The sequence below is a fragment of the Electrophorus electricus genome, chromosome 5, assembly GCF_041902795.1.
Source record: "Electrophorus electricus isolate QZ-2024a chromosome 5, ASM4190279v1, whole genome shotgun sequence".
Lineage (NCBI taxonomy): Eukaryota > Metazoa > Chordata > Actinopteri > Gymnotiformes > Gymnotidae > Electrophorus > Electrophorus electricus.
In genome coordinates, this window is record NC_137501.1 from 28,267,166 (window position 1) to 28,287,499 (window position 20,334).

Sequence of the window (20,334 nt, forward strand, 5' to 3'; positions counted from 1 at the left end):
AAGTCTGCATATGTAGATCTTCATACTGTCACAGCACGCTTTGTGCAGGGCCCACAACTCGGAAGGAGGCAGCTGTCTTAGCTAGACATTTTCTTTTAGAATTTTTTTACAAGCGCTGCATGACCCCGATTATCTCGAGTGCGTATGAAATGTGATGCGGTCACGCGGGGATCAGAGACGTCGGAGTCATGCGCTAATCCGGTATTTAAACTCGGGATTTCTTTAGTCGGGTCTCGTGGCACAGTTAGAGCCATAGAGCTGTTCGGATGGAAATAATTCCAGCAGTCCAAGGCTTTTGCCAGGGCGGTATCTAATTTCACATATTAGACACCAACGTCTGTTATGCGTTTGAGAACCAGCTTGACCAGTAGAGTTTCGTATTTTGTACAATGTGGACGTATTGGGTTCTGGTGCCGTTATGCGTCGTTAAGGTGCGCGCCCAGTTTCCAAGAGAATGCGTTACACCGGAGATTCTCCGGAGTGCCCAGTGCTGCCCGTCTGTGTTTGGGCAGGTCAATAATCCGTGCGGAGTGAACACGGGACGAGGACAGTGCGTGCCTGTTCGCGTGGACCTGCGCCCTCACGGACCACAGTACCCCCACGACGGGCGGGATGACCGCGAGCGCTGGCCCTTTAAGTTCTTCAATCGCACATGCCAATGCAACAGCAACTTTTCCGGCTATAACTGCGGGAGATGTAGACACGGGTTTACCGGGCTGAACTGCGATCAGCCTGTCCCCGTGGGTGAGCGACATTAATGATGTCACCTTCCTCTGGTCTTCCAAAAGCGACTTTTTCTTCACTGTTTAAAGAAACTCATGTGGCTGTTTGGTTTATTTACTTCATACTGGGGGGATATGCTGGGTAGCACCGCCTGAAACTTTATTTTTGTGCAAAAGTAGTTAGTTATCATTGTTAATCTGCATCTCTCTCAGTCAGAAGAAATGTCATGACGCTGAGCCCAGCCGAGAAGCGCGCCTTCGTGAACGCTCTCGACCGGGCCAAGCGTGCTACGCACCCCGATGTTGTCATCGCCACGCGGCGCTACGAGGAGGTGTTTGGACCCGACGGCAACAGCACGCAGTTCCAGAACATCACCGTCTACAACTATTTCGTGTGGGCGCACTACTACTCTGTCAGTAAAACCTTCCTCGGCGGCGGACAACCGAGCTTCGGGGGAGTGGACTTCTCTCACGAGGGCCCCGGGTTCCTGACGTGGCATCGGTACCACCTACTGCAGCTGGAACGCGATATGCAGGTGAGGGCGCGCGCGTCGGATGTTGCGGGGATTTGATTTACCTTTATAGTGCTATGACGCTTTTTACTCTGTTTATTTTATCCCATTCGTCTCCGCGCTTGGATTTCAAAACGTATGCATGTTACGCATCTTACGCACGTGCTTTACAAATAAGAAAGGAAGCAGGGCTGTAACGTGTAATTACTCAGCCGGCTTCCAGTTACAGCTCAAAAAGAAAAGTTGTGCTGTCGAAGCTCGCAATCCCCTCTATGCGAGTGTCCCGTGTTTTTCCAGGACATGTTGCAGGACCCGGGTTTTGCGCTGCCGTACTGGGACTTTGCCATAGGAGGCAACCAGTGTGACATCTGCACGGACGACCTGATGGGCGCGCGCAGCAGCTTCGATGACGGGGCCATCAGCTCGAACTCCATCTTCTCGCGGTGGCAAGTGATCTGCGAGAGCGTGGACGACTACGACACCCTGGGTACCATCTGCAACAGTGAGTTCACTTCTGCGTCGTCTCTCTCTCTCTCTCTCTCTCTCTCTCTCTCTCTCTCTCTCTCTCTCTCTCTCCTCCTATAGGATACTTTTGTTTTCGCCTTAACACATTCATTTCATTTTTTCTGAAATAACTTGCATTAGTATTAAAAAAAATATAGGGGTGGTATGTCTAAAAATGTTTCATAATCTTGGATACAACACAGGCCTCCAGTCATATGACACAACATCAGAGTCATTGTTTATGCATGACGTTATTAAAATAAACAATTCCCAAGCATCGGATGGAGCGACAACAAACCAAGAAGAGTGTTGTTTCTCAGATTGTTTCTTCAGATGGTAAAAACTATATCATATTAAGTAGTTTTGGGCTGTGTGATGTGTTCCCATTTCCAGGGAGAAAAAAAACAAAATACAGAACAAGTGAGAATGCTATAAATCTCTCTCTCTCTCTCTCTCTCTCTCTCTCTCTCTCTCTCTCTCTCTCTCTCTCTCTCTCTCTCTCTCTCTCTCTCTCTCTCTCTCTCTCTCTCTCTCTCTCTCTCTCTCACTCAGGTACTGAAAATGGCCCCATCAGGAGGAACCCAGCAGGGAATGTGGCTCGGCCCATGGTGCAGAAGCTCCCTGAGCCTCAGGACATAAAGGCCTGCCTGGAGGTCCAAGATTTTGATACACCTCCATTCTACTCCACCTCTTCTGAGAGCTTCAGAAACACCATTGAAGGTACACGTACACACACACACACACACACACACACACACACACAGTAACACCGCTGAATACCACCATTATATTTACATAGCATCCTCTGTTGCTCACAGTAAGTCAGTCCAAAGCCCAAAGCAGTAGAGGGGATCTATCATCACACAAGTTCAGAAGTTATAATGATGTTATAACTTTGGTAATTATCAAGCTGATGTTAAAAACATCCTCTGTGCTGCGTTCCTAGGTTACAGTGTCCCTGAGGGTATCTACGACCCCATAGTGCGTAGTCTACACAACCTGGCACACCTGTTTCTGAATGGGACAGGTGGAACGACACACCTGTCCCCTAACGACCCAATCTTTGTTCTGCTGCATACCTTCACCGATGCTGTCTTCGACGAATGGCTCCGGAGACACCCAGGTAGCACAACCTGGACATGGGTGATGCTCTTTACAGGATCTAACGTAGCCTAGCCAGCAAGAGTCCCTAGCAAAATCCCTAGTATTAATTCAACGTCTACGAGTCCCACTGTGTTTGTGTGTGAGTGTGAGTGTCTGTGTGTGTATTAGAATCGGCTGTGTACCCGCTGGAGAACGCGCCGATTGGCCACAACAGACATCACAACATGGTGCCCTTCTGGCCTCCAGTCTCCAATGCAGAAATGTTCGCCACAGCACCAGAGAACCTCGGCTACTCCTATGAGGCTGAGTGGCCAGGTGGGAACTGCAGTGTAGCCTTAGTTCTTACTCTTTATGACATTCAGACTGACCTAATGAATCAGGCAAGCCTGAAGTGAATGCATCATATTAGATTCATTTTTGTTCTTTAGAGCGATTTTTATTTAATCCAGTTCTAGCGATAATCTGTAATTTGCAGTATCACGTTGTGTTCCCTTCTTTAGCACCCATGATTCAGTTTATTTAGGGTTTGATAGTTATATGAGCTGAATCAGATGTGTTACTGCAGGAATAATAAGAAAATGTGTTGAAAGACTGTAGTTTAAATAACTGTTTGCTCATTCTTTTACATCTATTTTATTACTTTTATTTTTTAATTACTTTTGTAATGGTCGCATTTCAAAGTCATTGTATGTATACTATAGCAGTGTTATGTCATATGTGTGCGTTCATATATGCATTCTAACATTATGTCATGTGCATGCATTAAAACAGCATTGCATCATGTTTAACATGTTTATAACAAGCAATTCTGTGTCCAGCACGCCCCATCACGCTGACTGAAATCATCACAATTGCTGTGGTGGCAGCCCTTATCGTTGTAGCAATCATCTTCACTGTCACCACGTGCATCGTCCGCACTAGTTCCAACAAGACGGAGGGAAGACAGCCTTTGCTCGGAGAACAGTACCAGTGCTATGATGATCAAGACAGCAGGCATAATGACAAGACCCAGTCTGTGGTTTAAATGTACTATTCTCCGTTTGGTAGACCTTTTGTATTGTTTGTGCATCATAGAATAATGTTGATGCTGCTTCATTACATTTTGGTGCATTTTAAATGAATGGGGAAGTGTCTTATGCCATATGAATCCAACGTCTGGGTACTGCAAAAGTGCATAATACCATTTAGTACTAAATTTTAAATAATGTTTTGCAATCTGGGCGTTAATAGTATTTTAAAAATTGTTCTGTAAAGTTGTATACATCATTTGGATGTTATTTTATTGCTGTCACTTTAATCAAAAGTCTGAAGACATCCTGCAACTGAATACAATAAATAAAAATAAATAAATTAAAAAATTAAAAAATTAAAAAAAAAACTCTTACTAAATCTACTTTTACCAAGGTACAGGTGCTTGCAGTCTCCGAAGGCTATTTTGTGTGACATTCTTGATGCCACTAGATGGCAGTCCACACAAGGAATAATTGAGAGACCCGTCATTACATCTGTTTGTGAAAAAACATACCGCAAATGCGTGATTTTGGTTAACAACTACAAAAGAAAAATGTATTTGGGTGAGTCTTTTCTCTCAGACGTGAAAATAATTTCACAAAAAAAACCTTAATCCTGGCAGCGAAATGAACAAGCCCAGGCGTGGAAGTCGGTTGGGGGCGTTGCAGGCGGGTGTGAGAGGGCATCCCCACCTGTGCGCGTAAAAGTACAAACGCAGCCCGTCACCGCGCACCACGAGGAGGGCTCGCTCCTGGACCCTGAGCGCCCGGGCAGGTTCGGGCACTTTATCCGTCCGCAATAAGCCGAAGACTGCGGACTGGGCTCGTACTTTTGCGCCACAAATGTTAAGCCGCCTTAACTTTATGGATGGGTGAAGTCTCTCGATGGTCAAGTAGTTATTTCCATTCTTTTGATATCTAGAAACCGGACTGTGTTTGTAGGAAAGATCATTCTCTTCATCTGAGCTGAACTAGGATCAGTGGCCGGTAATTTCATCGCGCTATTAATTATTTACTTGCCCGAGGTCTTATCCGTACGTTTATAAACTTGATCAGCTATGGAAGAGGAAAACATCGTACCGGATTTTAAAGATATAGAGGGGAAACTGGGCCGCAAAGTTCCGGAGAGCTTGATTCGGTCCATTGCTGAAGGAGTGCACAGAGGCAAGACTGAGTCCAAACTCCCGACAGCAGCGAACAGCCAGTCCGCTACCAACGATTTACAGCGACTGGAGAGCAAGATGTCATTTCTGAAAGAGGAAATGGTGAGTAGGATCAACGGGGCTCTTTGTAGCCGGTCTGAACAGCGAAGGCTCGTTTAACTTTAGAGATGCTGCGTCAGATCAATGAAATACGCACTTTCTAGAGCTTGACTGGATAAATGAATTCGGCTGTGTTCAATTAGTCTATAATCCAGGCTAATGCAGGTTATTTTATAGTCTACAGGCTGGACGAAGGCTGTAAAATCGAGTTTGCTCTAGTTTTCCACTCGTCTTGCTCACTCTCATTTGACTGTGAGAGGTTCTTCTATTCCACGTTGGTCCAGATCCCTGTGTGACCCATAGGCATGTTGTACGACTTTGGTAATGTCCAATCCATTAAAGTCTGCTCTTCTCATAATCCTGGGCAGGTACAATGGAAATAAACGTCATGCGTAAACTTCACTAACCGTACAGTCCGACACGTGTTTTTAAAGTCACAAGACTCCCGTGCAAAAAAAACGGACGGACTAGTCACTGAGACTATGCTAACATCCAACTATTCAGAAATACTCCAGCTCGGGTTCTTTGATCACCAGCAACCCCCCATTCAATCAGAGGGACCGTCTGCACTTGATCCAAGTGTCGTTCACACATTATTGTCGCCCCGTCTGGCCTTTCACGCGATGTCAGACTGCTGTCCATCACGTGAAGAGATTTCGTGCACGGGCCATCATCATCATCATCATCATCACCCCGAATGTTAGGAGTTAGGCAGGAGCTGGGTCTTGTAAGATTGTGTTCTGTCTCCAGTAACCCTTTATAGCAACTGTTCTCCTTGTCTGGCACACGGGTTGTTGTCGCCGTTCATTTAGTTCTGAATGTAATTATAAATGAGCGCACACAGATGGAGTGAAAATGAACTCGATTTGGAGCAGGCCTCTTCCAGTTGTGCTCTACATCTCTGACAGTTTGAAAGTTAAAGTTGTTCCAACAAGTGTCCTGCTTTTTTTTTCTTGCATATTTTTTATGTTCATTGTTAACCCTTTATATATATATATATAATTTGTCCAGTATCTTTAGCATTGGAGAAGCTCTTTAACTGTATTAGACATCCATTGCTGTTCTGTCAGGCAGAGATACAGGGACTATAAGGGAGTCCGTTCTAACTGATGTTACTGGGGTAGGTTGTTTCGTGCCTGTGGAGCAGAAAAGGGCATTGCTGTACATCAGAGCCACCATTTGTTCAGTGACTTCATGTCCATGGGTGTCGTGCCTTCATTATGTCAGCAGCTGGCCTGGGGCCTGTCTGGCTGCCCTCTCCATAACAGTGAGTGATGACAGTAAGGGTCAAGAGGCCAAGTCTCAGATCAGTTGTTAAATGGACAGCAGCAATACATGCAGCTGGCTCTGTGGCACACACAGAGTCATTCACACACTTTGTTTTGAATGCAAGTGTTCATGAATGAGAGCATACAGACAGGGCAACATAAATTATTCACAGGGGTCTCCTTTCTTACTGCATTGTATCTGAAAGTAACTGCATAAAAGCAACTCAAAAACAAGTTTCCTTGCCTTGCTTCTTGCAGGGTGTTTTAAAACTTGTTGCACAAACTTGTCAGTTTGCATTTACTCAAAAGCTTAATCTTTAATCCAATCCGGGGTTTGTCCTCTGACCGCATCGCCAGGCATGATTCTTAAGTTAAGCTGCCACCAGTGTTATGTGGTGTTGTTTTATGACATAAATTTGTTGTGTTTACACATATTAGAATGGGGTCATATGCTTTAGGTATACTGTCATCACCCTAACATGGATTTCATACAGTCACGGGCTCTGAATAGTGTGGTATAATACTTTTTTCTCCCATAGTTTTAAAACGTATTATATAAATGTCGTGGTATCAGCTCAAAAACGGGGTTAATTTAAAGAGTATTTAAAACTTAAATCATTAGGTCATTAAAAATATCAGAATTCAGGCTCCTTTACAAACATTCTAATATCACCCTGCTTTAACATGTCTCATCTGAGGATGTCCATAGCCTTGATTTATTTTATGACCTTCATGCCTGCGCATATGTAATTAGTCATGGTATTGATCATGCACCGATAGCAGGTTCGGATGTTGGTTTCACATGTGCTAATCATTTCAACATGTGTTACTGGGTCTGAAGAGAGGTTTTGCTGTCCTGCGTAGGCTTCACTGGTCACTTAAGGAAGCGTATCCTAAAGTTTCTTTTGCCCTTTGTGAAAGAGTGAAGGGGAAACTGCAGGTCAGCATATAAAACGTTTCAGTGCACCCCCGCGCGCGCACACACACACACCCCCAACATAAACAATGACAAACCAATAAACTCTTTAGATCCATTGACATGGGCAGACATGGAAATGTCTGTTTCAGTGCAATGTTAGGAGCACAAAATACAATTCTGCATTTTTGGCAGCAGATTAGAGCCTTTTTGTCCACATTTAATAGAGAACAAAATTGTTATTATTATAAGAGATTAGAGAACAGAAAAAACATCGGCCCCTTGGTTAAGCTGCAGGCTGTTCCCCTGGCACTTGTTGCAATGCTATCTCCTCCGCGGATCTCTCAGTCCACACAGTAAAATTCCACAGTGGCTATGGAGTGAGTCAATGATCTCATAAAGACAGGATGTAGGCACAATGCAAACAGTAGGAGTATTATTGCTTGCTGCTGTCTTCTCTCTCACTGAGCCTCTGTGTTAAATTCCAGATGTGTAAATGAGTGTACATATAAGGGACAGGGAGGTTGTTATACTATAGATCACAGGCAGTGGCAGGCCAATGGTACAGTACCAGCAAATTGCAAATGGTAAGAGCTTGACTCTTTATATACAAGGATTGCAGATCTGTGTTTCTGATCCATCTTTTTTGAACGTGCATTAGCGCATGCAAATTTGGCATGAAGCTTTTTGTGCTTCTAGCTGCCTTGCCAGCGCTGTTTTTGCATTGCATTTGAGTCCGCGTGTCATTGCACAGAGCTCCCTGCGGCCAGAGAGATGACGTGATTTACTTTTGCTATCTTGACCGCAAGTGTGAAAACAGTGGTGACAAATTTCTCCTTAAAATGTGGAGAATAGCTAAGAGAGAGGCACTTTTCAGACACGTTTGTCTAACAGACGAGGCCAAATGTTAGGTCCAGAACCTCCAAGTTCTAGAATTGTCAATTCCTTTTAGTTACCAATCATCTTATTTTCTAGATGTTTCTGGCATCTGTAGTGTAATTCGTAGTTAAATAATTCAGTGCACAGGATGGATTCATAATTAAATCAGGACATGTGTTCTGCTGTCAGCCTATGTCATGCTTATGAACATCACATCTTAAACATATTCAAAAGGTGATTTTTATTTCCTCGAAATCTAGGCCCATCTCCGTGCCATCGATGTCAAGCTGATGCATCAGCTCCTGTCAATCAACGAAGGAATTGAATCCATCCGCTGGGTGATGGAGGAACGAGGGGGCATGGCCAGCCGAGAGAGCAGCTTAAATGGCAGCTTGTATAGCCTATCGGAGAGTCAGGAAGCATCGGACCAAGGGAGCATCATTGGCTTCCGTGACAGGACTGATGAACTGGATGGGATTTCACTGGGAAGTTATTTGGATACCCTGGGGGAAGACCTAGAGGATCATACCTCTCCCACTGACTTATCAGGCAGCTTCAAAGACCAACCCGTCATTAAGGATGACACATTCGAACCAGAATGGACCCAATCCCCACTTCGACCCAGAGTGGACTCAGATGAGTACTACTGTTTCGGATAGCCCCGTGACGCTAACCTGCAGCGCGGCCTTCAGACACAGCCACTACGGTGAATGAAAGCGGGACTGGAGAAAGTAAAAAGGTTTCATTCCGCAGGGACAACTGAAAAAGGCGCGGAGTTCAAGCTAGGCGTTGGCTGTCAGCATCTGCTGCTGATATGGTCCTGTCACTGTGATTCAGTTAAGAGGTCACCAGACATGTGTCCCTAAGCCAAATGCTTTGATAATTAAAATTCCGCTCACCCATAGTACATTCTTGGCTTTCCACTGGATGTATGCGCCGTGTAGTGTTGTCAGTTCTGAAGCAAAATCTCTGTTACATCTCCAAGGGAAAAGGTCTTAGTTTATGTACTCATTCTGACACATTCACTCTGCAAAAACTCTTTTTAATTTCCTTCAAGTCTTATTTCATCGTTCCTCTTAATTAGCCTGTGTATGCGGTGGGGTTTATGGCTAATTATCAGTACCACTGATTTCCCAACATCCAGCAACAGCAAGCAAAGACACTCAGTGATAATGGCAGTAGCATGACACTGCTAAGAGATCAACAACACACCTGTTCTGTCACAGCAGTTTGAAGCAGTTAAGTGGATTTCCTATAGTGAAAATAGTGTTTCACTGACCATGAATAACTGGATTAAGTCAACAAAGCTTTAAGAGATTTTTTATTACACGTTAACACAATACCAGTCACACCAAAAATGGTGCTATAATGAAGCTCCCAGCTGGCTGTGCATTGATTTTTATAAAAGCCTAAGAGTTTGGTAGACTAGTGTTATTGTGTGTCAGTAAAGCTCTGTCACTTAAGCTTTGAGGAACTGTAGCTCTAAAGTGCAATTTCTCATTTCTCATGCCCAAATTACTTACATTTCTAATGTCATAAAAATAACAGAATTCCGACTTTTAAAACAAAAGACTGAATTTTTATGTTTTGTCATTTCCTGCAGCATCGCACAGTTTGTGGCTTTCTTGACAAAACTGCTAAAACTGACTGTTTAAAACATTTGGGGGAATTTTTTAAACTTGAGTGATTTGTCTTCTTTTTGATGTACTGCTTTTTTACGATGTATTTGATCTGAAGCCCACTAAAGGTATAAGAGAAGTCTTGTGTTTAGTTTTTTATCTGCAATTTTCCAACAAGTGTGTGCCTATGTGTGTGTGTGTGTGTGTGTGTGTGTGTGTGTGTGTGTGTGTGTGTGATTTCATATGCTCCAAATGTACTGCATAGGAACAAAGGCTTTTGGCTTCTAATTTATTACTACATGTTTTGACATTGTGTGTGTGGTGAAAACATCATAATATATTGTGTTTCACACTCGCATCTGAATGTGTCTTCTTGTATCCATGTCCTGAAACTGAGAAGTCCTTTAACTGAAGCGATTGTGGAATAATGTGGATTATTAATTTATATTCCACATATAACTTATGCTCTTCATATGATTGTCTGGGCAGGCGAGGAAAGCATTAAATGGCAGTCCTCTGGGGTCCGAGTTCGAGGACGTGGTATAACGGCAGAGCCGAATACAATCTTTCTTTACGTTGAGGTTTGAGGAGCATTTACAGCGAGCGCTGACATATTTCATTCCTTATTCCTCATTCCAAAGCCCCCTTTAGTGCAGAATGGAATTCATGTCACACACTCTCCTACAGGTCACTGTCATTGTGGGTCCTTTTAAATTAGTTATTCTGATTGTCACACATCACATGGCTCTCCATGGACTACAGACATGAGCTAAAGATATGGGGGGTTTTTTATCCTTTTGAGAGACAGGAGATGTTTCCAAGATTATTTTGCAGCTTGTGGAGTTTTCCATGAGTCTAATTGAAGTCTCTCTTAAGAGTGCTGGCTGGGAACAGGGGAAATTTATTTTGGGGGTCAGTACAGGAATGTTCTTAAGTGTATTTTAATTTCTTCTTTATTGAAGATCTCTGGATAGTACAGGCTCATTTGTGTACTCAGCATGTAATTGAGTCAGCAAGGAGAAAGTCTAGATCTCTCTCATTACGTCTCCATTACGTCTGTTTCATGCTTCCTATCTCTCTCTCTCTCTCTCTCTCTCTCTCTCTCTCTCTCTCTCTCTCTCTCTCTCTACCTCTCAATCCCTTTCTCAAGATGTTCACCCACCCATTCCAGTACACAAATGTAATGTTGCATTACAATCAACAAGGTTAACCCTTACGGTGTGACCAGTATTACAGTCAATGCTTTAAATAAACAAAACTACACTCATCACAGAGGGTTTGACAGGTGTAGTTACAAGTTACTCTGTATATAAACAAGCAAAACACAAACTGGGCAGTGCAACTCAGTGAAAGCAAAAATCCAGAATGATCCAATCACTTTCTCATATTTGATAGAGAGATTCCCCTTCTCTAAAATGAAGGGCTGGATCTGATTTGTTTCACATATTTAATGAGTGAATTAACCTTGAAAGAAAGAAATAAAGACACGAATTGTACTGATTTGCTCCCGGAAAGGAAACCAATATTCAGACGATATGAAGAATTCTTCATTCTTGAGTCCTGTTTATGACAAATGTGCGTTTATGTGTCTTAATAGTGAACATAATAGTTCTCAGCACAATGTTAGTCTTTTAAAAACAAGGAAGGACTGAAGGTTTCAAACATTTTTTCTTGTTCTAACATCCAATTCAGCTTGCCAAAAACACAATAAATTAGTTAGAGCAGAATAAACACTAAATTATGAAATCTCGTTGTATTCCAGGAGTTGCAGTTTGACACAAAGACAGTATGTTTCATAGAAAAGAAACAGTTCGCCTTCTTGCACTTCCTTTGTGCAAGTGTGGTGTTAGCCTTGAAAACAGGTTAGTCAAGTTGGGTAATAGGCCACTCGGAGTTGGAATTCCAAAGAAGGGTGCTAGTCATTGATCACCGATTTAGTTTTCCATGGGAGGGACTATAACCTTGGGCTTTGAGTATGTCCTTGCTATATTCACCACTTCAAAGCTGTGAAAGATTGGGATAAGTTGCCTTTTCACGCTGATTTTAAAACATCTCTGCTGTAGGTTGTGTAGTATTGTAGTGTCCCTCCATAACAGACGGTGGTGGGTTACTTTGTTTGAAGAAACACTTAATTGATAGAGACATATTCTTAAAAGTGAACCAACAGTACGCTGTAACTGCTGACATAGTAACAGTGGCCGGTTGCTAGTAGAAACATGTCATTGCTTAGGTTGCTTAGGCTTGGGTCGAATGTGTTTAGCTTCATGTATATTCAGCCGCCAATCTGTTGTGTACACAATGAAATCTGAGAAGACTACCTGCTACCTGTTAGAAATCTTCAGTCAGCGCATTCTTTTTTTGTTCAGAATTAGATCTCCTTACACTTGGTACAGGTGTGCTGGGAGCAGGACTACAACTGAAATGTAGACTGCTCAGAATTAGATCTCCTTACACCTGGTTCAGGTGTGCTGGGAGCAGGACTACAACTGAAATATAGACTGCTCAGAATTAGATCTCCATCCACTTGGTTCAGGTGTGCTGGGAGCAGGACTACAACTGAAATATAGACTGCTCAGAATTAGATCTCCTTACACCTGGTTCAGGTGTGCTGGGAGCAGGACTACAACTGAAATATAGACTGATCAGAATTAGATCTCCTTCCACTTGGTTCAGGTGTGCTGGGAGCAGGACTACAACTGAAATATAGACTGATCAGAATTAGATCTCCTTCCACTTGGTTCAGGTGTGCTGGGAGCAGGACTACAACTGAAATATAGACTGCTCAGAATTAGATCTCCATCCACTTGGTTCAGGTGTGCTGGGAGCAGGACTACAACTGAAATGTAGACTGCTCAGAATTAGATCTCCTTCCACTTGGTTCAGGTGTGCTGGGAGCAGGACTACAACTGAAATATAGACTGATCAGAATTAGATCTCCTTCCACTTGGTTCAGGTGTGCTGGGAGCAGGACTACAACTGAAATATAGACTGCTCAGAATTAGATCTCCATCCACTTGGTTCAGGTGTGCTGGGAGCAGGACTACAACTGAAATGTAGACTGCTCAGAATTAGATCTCCTTCCACTTGGTTCAGGTGTGCTGGGAGCAGGACTACAACTGAAATATAGACTGCTCAGAATTAGATCTCCTTACACTTGGTTCAGGTGTGCTGGGAGCAGGACTACAACTGAAATATAGACTGCTCAGAATTAGATCTCCTTCTACTTGGTTCAGGTGTGCTGGGTTCAGGACTACAACTGAAATGTAGACTGCTCAGAATTAGATCTCCATCCACTTGGTTCAGGTGTGCTGGGAGCAGGACTACAACTGAAATGTAGACTGCTCAGAATTAGATCTCCTTCCACTTGGTTCAGGTGTGCTGGGAGCAGGACTACAACTGAAATGTAGACTGCTCAGAATTAGATCTCCTTCCACTTGGTTCAGGTGTGCTGGGAGCAGGACTACAACTGAAATGTAGACTGCTCAGAATTAGATCTCCTTACACCTGGTTCAGGTGTGCTGGGAGCAGGACTACAACTGAAATGTAGACTGCTCAGAATTGGATCTCCTTGCACTTTATTAAATCCACGTCTTAGTATACTTGGGCAGTATGTAGTATTTTCATACCTCCATACCGTCCCGACATGTCACCACGGACCCGATGACGCCGCCAAGACACATCAGGGGGCTGAAGGGAGATGATGATTGCCTGGTGGTAGCTGTGTAACAACTTAATCAAATCATGTGGCTAATAAACTACTTTTGTAGTAGTGTTTGTAGATAAAGTTATGTGCGACTATATATTCATGATTCCATATATAGTCACATTTAATTGATTAGCTAGGAGACCGAATGATTAGCTAGGAGACAGAAATTACCTAATTTGAAAAAACTACATTAGCCATCATGCAGCGTAGACTCCAGAATTATCAGAAAGAAAACATGGTAACCAATGTGGAAGTTGAGCACTAGGGAAACAAGCCACTCCCTGTTGAAGACCAAAACTTCCTCCTTATCAAAGAATATACAATGTAATCACCCCCTAGGGTGTATGGGAAATGTAGTTAACCAATCTACCAGGTAGGAATATAAACACATAATGAACATAGGCAAGAATTACAATAAATATTAGTCCTTTGTGCAAGTTGTCACCATAAGCCAATATTTTCTTCTCTAGGTTCCCTGTTTTAATATAATAATTTACATTTATACATTTTTATTTCCCATCAATAATTTTTTTAAATGACAGTATTGAAAACCACACCTTCAGGATTTCCAAATGTCTTTCATATACCATAATACCTTGATAACACGCAAGTCTAATGCTTAGCCTATCTAAAATTATCCCTCAAGTATTTAACTTATAAATATTTAAGGTGTTTTAGATGCATTAAAATGAGGCTGGAACAGAAATAGAACATTTTAAATGGAATTAAATATTTTAAGTTCAGACTGTAGCTGTATTCTTTTAGCAAATAAATGCACCTACTGTGAAGGGGAGAAAAAACATATTTGATAATCCATTTCAAGATGTAGGGTTTAGTGTGTAACTATAGCCAGAATGTAATTATGGTTTATCCAGTATCTTCTCAATCTCAAGAGTCTGCATGGGAAAGACCAGAGGCCAAAGGTTTCGGTCACAATTTCAAAGCCACGAGAAACAATCATTTATTCATCTGGAATAAACCTAATTACCCTCCTAGGGGTGGGATAATCACAGAGAGAGACAGAGAGAATGAAAGAAAAAGAAAAACAGACAGACAGACAGAGAGAGAGAGAGAGAGAGAGAGAGAGAGAGAGAGAGAGAGAAATCTATTAGAAAATTAGCCCCAGAACTAGTGGCCAGGGAAAACCAACACCAGGTAAACTGTGAGAACCTGTCAGTGTCAAGGCCAGTGGACATGCGAAGCACTGGGATATGGGTTACTGGAACAGCACATCAAAAGGCTTCTGATCTCACAGAGGTAGAGAAAGATAGGGCGAGAGAGAGAGGGGGGGAGGGGGGAGAGAGAGAGAGAGAGAGAGAGAGGGAGGGAGGGAGAGAGAGAGCATGAAATAGACGTAATGGTGAGGAACTGCTCAACAAGGCAGATACCCAACAGACTCCTTTGTGTGACAATGTACATATTTGACTTCCCTCTCCGAAATCCATAATTGCATTATGTTCCTTTAAAGTAAAGCCTGCAGAGAATGCTTTGTCCTAAGGAGCATCCTTCCTTCAGCTTGAAAGAAAGCACAGCTGAAGAACTGGTGGGCCTGTATTTATATAAACAGCCCAGCACATTTTTTTTTTGGCTGCAAGTATGCCCTGACATACCCGCTATGCTCAGTACTTCATCAGAGTTTAGTTTCATATTCCCAGACGTAAGCAAATATAATCTATGGGCAGGAAGGTTCGGGGAGGCTTGGAAAATGTCATATTGTATTACGCGTGTCAGGGTTACCATTCAGATGAGAGTCTGGCTTTCAGTTGGGGTGACTTAGAAGAGATTCCCAGTACGGTTCAACTGATGCATTCGCCTAGCCGTCCTTTAAGAAACAGCTCCGTCTCAGGAAAATAAGTCACACTGTCTGCTTTATACTTCTGTGGTGGAAAAATAACTCCACTGGATAGATTTCACAACCCAGCTACAATACCCAAAAGAATTCTGCTAAAATATGATGGTTATAGCAAGTGGAAAATCTTGGCACATACAATTGTCAGTGTGTGTAGCTCATGAATATGAATAAGACAAAGCTAACTTAGGGACATATTGACACCAGTGTTGCTAATTAATGTTTGAATGTGAAAGTGTCAATCTTTTGTGTTTTTCCCATGTGGGTCAAATATTTGGAGAGATGGAGATAGCAAAACTAATAAAGCAACCCCAGTGTCATAATGTGGTAAATATTCAGGCTGCAAAGAAAGAAAAGGAATATTAAATTCAATAGTTCAGCAGGAGAGTGTGGGAACTGAATGTCCGTATACCCGAGGGCAGGCTGAGCTACGGTGCCTAGGTGTGGTTATTTCTACACAAAAGGAAAATTATAAACAGGCCTCAGCAAGTAATGTTAGCTTGTTGTCTTAAGAGTAAGCTGTTTCTATGCATCCTGACATCCTCAGGATAGCCTACGCTGCTTTTTTTTTTTTTTTTTTTAGTAAACAGGGTCAATGGGAGGACGGAATGCTTTTTATTGCTTCAACCAATCCGTCATTAGCGTTATTCGTTTATTTGGTTTGCTTTTGTTATCATAGCAATTAGTGTACATTCACCTCATTTGCGACAAGGCATTGCTTGGAGTTTGGAATGTTGAGACCAGGAAGTGACTGTGGTAACTATGGTTATGGGAAGAGGAAAAGGTGAAAGTTGACAAACCCGCGCAGGACATGCCAAGCATAACTGCCATTCAAGACCTCTATTTTGTTAGTTTATAATTTTTTTCTTCGAGTGCGTTAGTTAGGCCTACGTCATCACTAATACCTGTTCCTTGTTCATACTCACGTAGTTAATCGGATACTGTAGCTATTACAAGACCGGCTCATAGGCCTGTAATATCCTTCAAGTTAACCCTGGGTCTTAATTAAATGCTCGAGTTAACCCTGGGTCATAATTATATGATTATAACATGGATTATACCACAAGGGTCCAACAACAACACCACGCCCTTCTCATCCTGTCAAATAGCCCTGCACATAATGGCCGGTTTGGGTGCCTGTTCCTTTAAATGATAACGAGCCACTGCCTCTCTTCCTCAAGGTGTGCTGACACCAGTACAGCTTTGTGTTGCTATGGCAACTATGTAAACCCTGGAAGAAACATGGCTGCCAGAGAAAACCAGAGCTGCAGGTATACGACACTCAGCTCTACTCATTCTAGCAACACACACACACACACACACACACACACACACGCACACACACACACACACGCTGATTGGTTCTACACAAAAGAAGGTAAGCCTTTTCCTTTTGCTTTCTCGCTCATCGACAACATTTGAATATTTCCTGTGCTGTTTTGCACACATAAAAACTCCAAATTATCCCTGATAAAACATCCTGGTCTCAATTTACAACACTTGTGGGGGGAAAGAAATGTAAAACTCTAACCAGTCACAGGACTCCTGAACAGAAACGGACATGCACAGGTTTAGCAACTGTTTAGTCGTACGGTGTCAGAGAGGCTTCTGATACTTGAACCTGACTCTCTGTCTGTCTCTCTCTCTCCTCTCTCTCTCTCTGTCTGTCTCTCTCTCCTCTCTCTCTGTCTGTCTCTCTCCTCTCTCTCTGTCTGTCTCTCTCTCTCCTCTCTCTCTCTCTGTCTGTCTCTCTCTCCTCTCTCTCTGTCTGTCTCTCTCTCTCCTCTCTCTCTGTCTGTCTCTCTCTCTCCTCTCTCTCTCTCTATCTGTCTCTCTCTCTTCTCAGGTCTCTCTCCTCTCTTTCTCTGTCTGTCTTTCTCTCCCTGCTCTCTCTCTCTCGCCCCTCTCTGGCTGTCTCTCTCTATCTTTCTGTCTCTCTCTCTCACATCTCTCTCTCTCTCTCTCTCTCTCTCTCTCTCTCTCTCTCTCTCTCTCTCCTCTCACTGTCTGTCTCTCTCTCTCTGTGTGCCTGTAAATCATTGGCATATGCTCATGGCTCCTGTAACGACACACTTGGCATTCAGCTCGGGTTGAAAATAGCTCAGTTTGGAGGAGAGCACTGTCATTATAGAAAAGAATGATTCTGAAGCCCCTGGTTGCTTCTGTGCATTTAGGAATATGGCAACAGTCAGGTCAGTTCTAGCTATGGTAGTAGTCAGGTCAGTTCTAGCTATGGTAGTAGTCAGGTCAGTTCTAGCTATGGAAGTAGTCAGGTCAGTTCTAGCTATGGTAGTAGTCAGGTCAGTTCTAGCTATGGTAGTAGTCAGGTCAGTTCTAGCTATTTCAACGGTCAGGTAATTTTGACTATGGTAACAGTCAGGGTATATAGTCATCAAAGGCTGAGCAAAACTGTATATGAAGAAAATTATTTCTGACCAGTTTTTGTTTATATACATATGTATATATAAAGAGGGAGATATACATTTGTGTTGATAAATAAGACAATTGTGTATAGCCATAGTGCCTAATTCAACAGATGAATGCTTTTAATTTATTTGTAGGGGTGGACTTTAAATGCTATCATTTTTGCTGCTTGATTTTAGGTTTACTGTGGACTTTTTCCCTTGCTACTGTCTTTAACTAAGCATAAAAACCCAAGCTAAACACATGAATGTGGATTTTTCATTTTGGCAAATTCTAGTAATAAGCTAAACCCTGGTGCCACACTGCACCAGCTGTCTAAAAAACAACTTTACCAAATCAAACATTACACACACACACACACACACACACACACACACACACACACACACACACACACACACACACACACACAAACACAGACATTAGAATTAAGAGAGTGATGGAGAGAAACATTGAGAAAAAAAATTTATCCATTTCCCAAAGAATGCCCTCTGGCCCATTTCACTGAATTGTTTTATATATTATAGATAAACAGGACATTCTCAGGAACTCAAACCCAATTGCTGCCTGAGAGAAAGAATGGGGAAGAATATGCGTGGATCATTGATAATAGCTTTAAACTGTTACATGTACAATACAAGCAGGTGTGGCAGTGTTCAACCTAAGTAATAAGTGGTACGATCGCCTGGGGCCAGTACAAAAGTATGTGCAGCAAGTTGATCGGCCAGTTGCTAGCCTGTTTAGGGCAGCGATGGTGTTCCTGCCAATCACAGTCATGAGTCAGTCCACCTGTGATGCTAACTGGCTGAAGCTAACCCTTGATTCCCTGACAAGTTTTCTCTTGCAGTATTTTTACTTCAGTCAGCACAGAGTTCAGCGCTAACAACTGCCCAAATGCCTGGGACAAGTAAAACATCATGACATCATGATAGCAGTACAAAGAAAAATACTTGATCAGTTAGGCAAGGTCATGTTGAGGTGGGGGGTGGGGGGGGGGGGCAATGTGTTAACAGAACAACGTAACTGAAGCCAAACTCAGTTCGCTTGAACATTTAACCCCTTGCTATGCAAAAAAAAAAGAAAAAAAGAAAAATGGTCCAATCCAGTCAAAACCAGTCATGTTATTTGTTGACAAAGTGAGCACAGGGCGTGAAAAAAGTGTGAATACTGACTGTCTCAACAAAGCGTGAATATGAAGCGAAGCGTGTCTGCTTCTTCATCCCGCAGTGAGCACACCGGTTTTCATGGGGTCAGTTTTGACCCCTCTTCACTTGAGATGTTCTCTTGAGATGTTCTTGTAGGGAACATCTTTTAGAAAACAGTTGCTTAAGTGTCTGAACGAGCCTCTCTGTCATACTCCATGTATGACTATTCAATTAATTAGATCAATACAGTAAACCCCACTACAGTTACTCGATTTCAGCACTGGAGAAATACTGATCTTCCACATTCTACAAAATAAAGCCAAAATAAAAGTGTTGTGTGACAATATGACGCTGACTTAATACGGAGATGTGTGTCAGCTGTCGCAAATGGATGATGGCATCGTTAATCAGCCCAACACTACTCTATACAGCACTTGATGGGCTTTCCTGCAAATGACACTGTACGTGAAATATCCATAACTTTTACATTTTTTATGTATTGAATCCTACAGGCAATCCTACAAATATGTGCCCACGATTAATGTCCACTTGTAATTAGAGCATTTTGTACACTCTAACATCATCTTCTTGTGTGTTATTTTGATTGTATGATTGCATGTGTGTGCATGTTTAGCACTTTCTCATAAATCTTCCTTTTGGTCTAAACTCTCAGATTCAGCAGGAAAAAGGTGCTTTCCCTGGAGAAAGTCAGTGAAATCCTGCCTCTCATCTTCCATTTTCCACTGTGATCCTGACATTTCCATTTTGGACTGCCGCTCTGGAATTCTGTAAAACAAATCATTGCAGTATTTTATAAATCCATGTATTTTCTATTTCCTTTCAACAAAACAATTAATAATAAGGTTTTAAGTACAAAAGCAAAATGAATGATAAATAGGAACCATGTGTTACTCTTTACTTAGACAAAGACAAAGGACATTATCTCTTGACTTTGAGATTTCTTTCCGGGGTACATTTTTAAAAGACCTGTGACAAAAGTTTCCAAATTCCAAAGCTTTAAATAGCCTAAGAGCCCTTTTGGAACCAAACAGCATTCTAAGTTGAAAGTGTGCTGTCTGGTGTCTACGTGGAATGACTTTTTTCCTTTCTTTAAAAAAAAAAAAAAGAGTTTCCCACTTATCTAGCTCCAGTCTTCCTGCCTGTGAAGTACTTTTACAGAAATAATTTCTGTTTAGCTTGATCCTGTGGTGAAGCTGTGCGGTCATATTTTCTCGGAATTCCTTCCTTGCTGTTTATTACGCGTTATCACATCTGTTATACATGTTTTCCTAGTTCATCTCCCTTGAGACATTTTGTTTTGGCCTACTGGAACTAAGTGCTTTCTTCTGTGTGTACTAAATGTTGTTCATTGGAAAAAAGCTCATTAAATACACCCTGGTCTTTTCCAAAGTAG

The 20,334-nt window shown here is 42.4% G+C and overlaps 2 protein-coding genes across 3 annotated transcripts; both read left to right on the top strand.

Annotated features, from left to right (window-relative positions):
- The first annotated feature begins 245 nt into the window (after positions 1 to 245).
- LOC113582223 (5,6-dihydroxyindole-2-carboxylic acid oxidase) lies at positions 246 to 4,220 on the top strand. 2 transcript variants are annotated; one of them, XM_027017883.3, is made up of 7 exons: positions 248 to 744; positions 936 to 1,258; positions 1,532 to 1,736; positions 2,291 to 2,458; positions 2,685 to 2,861; positions 3,011 to 3,157; positions 3,661 to 4,220. In XM_027017883.3, the coding sequence occupies exons 1-7, from the start codon at positions 390 to 392 to the stop codon at positions 3,864 to 3,866; spliced, it is 1,581 nt and encodes a 526-aa protein (XP_026873684.2). In that variant the 5' UTR covers positions 248 to 389; the 3' UTR covers positions 3,867 to 4,220. The 2 variants fall into 2 exon arrangements, with proteins under 2 accessions (XP_081570801.1, XP_026873684.2); XM_081714675.1 differs by lacking the exon at positions 3,011 to 3,157 and having other exon boundaries at positions 246 to 744.
- Positions 4,221 to 4,509: 289 nt separating this feature from the next.
- On the top strand, positions 4,510 to 10,089 carry lurap1l (leucine rich adaptor protein 1 like). The gene is made up of 2 exons (XM_027017884.3): positions 4,510 to 5,117; positions 8,438 to 10,089. The coding sequence occupies exons 1-2, from the start codon at positions 4,911 to 4,913 to the stop codon at positions 8,834 to 8,836; spliced, it is 606 nt and encodes a 201-aa protein (XP_026873685.1). The 5' UTR covers positions 4,510 to 4,910; the 3' UTR covers positions 8,837 to 10,089.
- Positions 10,090 to 20,334: the final 10,245 nt, after the last annotated feature.

Coding starts and splice junctions, on each gene's coding strand:
- LOC113582223 (XM_027017883.3), top strand. CDS start 390: ATGTGGACGTATTGGGTTCTGGTGCCGTTATGCGTCGTTAAGGTGCGC. Junction 1,259..1,531: donor AGCTGGAACGCGATATGCAG/GTGAGGGCGCGC, acceptor GTGTTTTTCCAG/GACATGTTGCAGGACCCGGG. Junction 3,158..3,660: donor CTATGAGGCTGAGTGGCCAG/GTGGGAACTGCA, acceptor TTCTGTGTCCAG/CACGCCCCATCACGCTGACT.
- lurap1l (XM_027017884.3), top strand. CDS start 4,911: ATGGAAGAGGAAAACATCGTACCGGATTTTAAAGATATAGAGGGGAAA. Junction 5,118..8,437: donor CATTTCTGAAAGAGGAAATG/GTGAGTAGGATC, acceptor CTCGAAATCTAG/GCCCATCTCCGTGCCATCGA.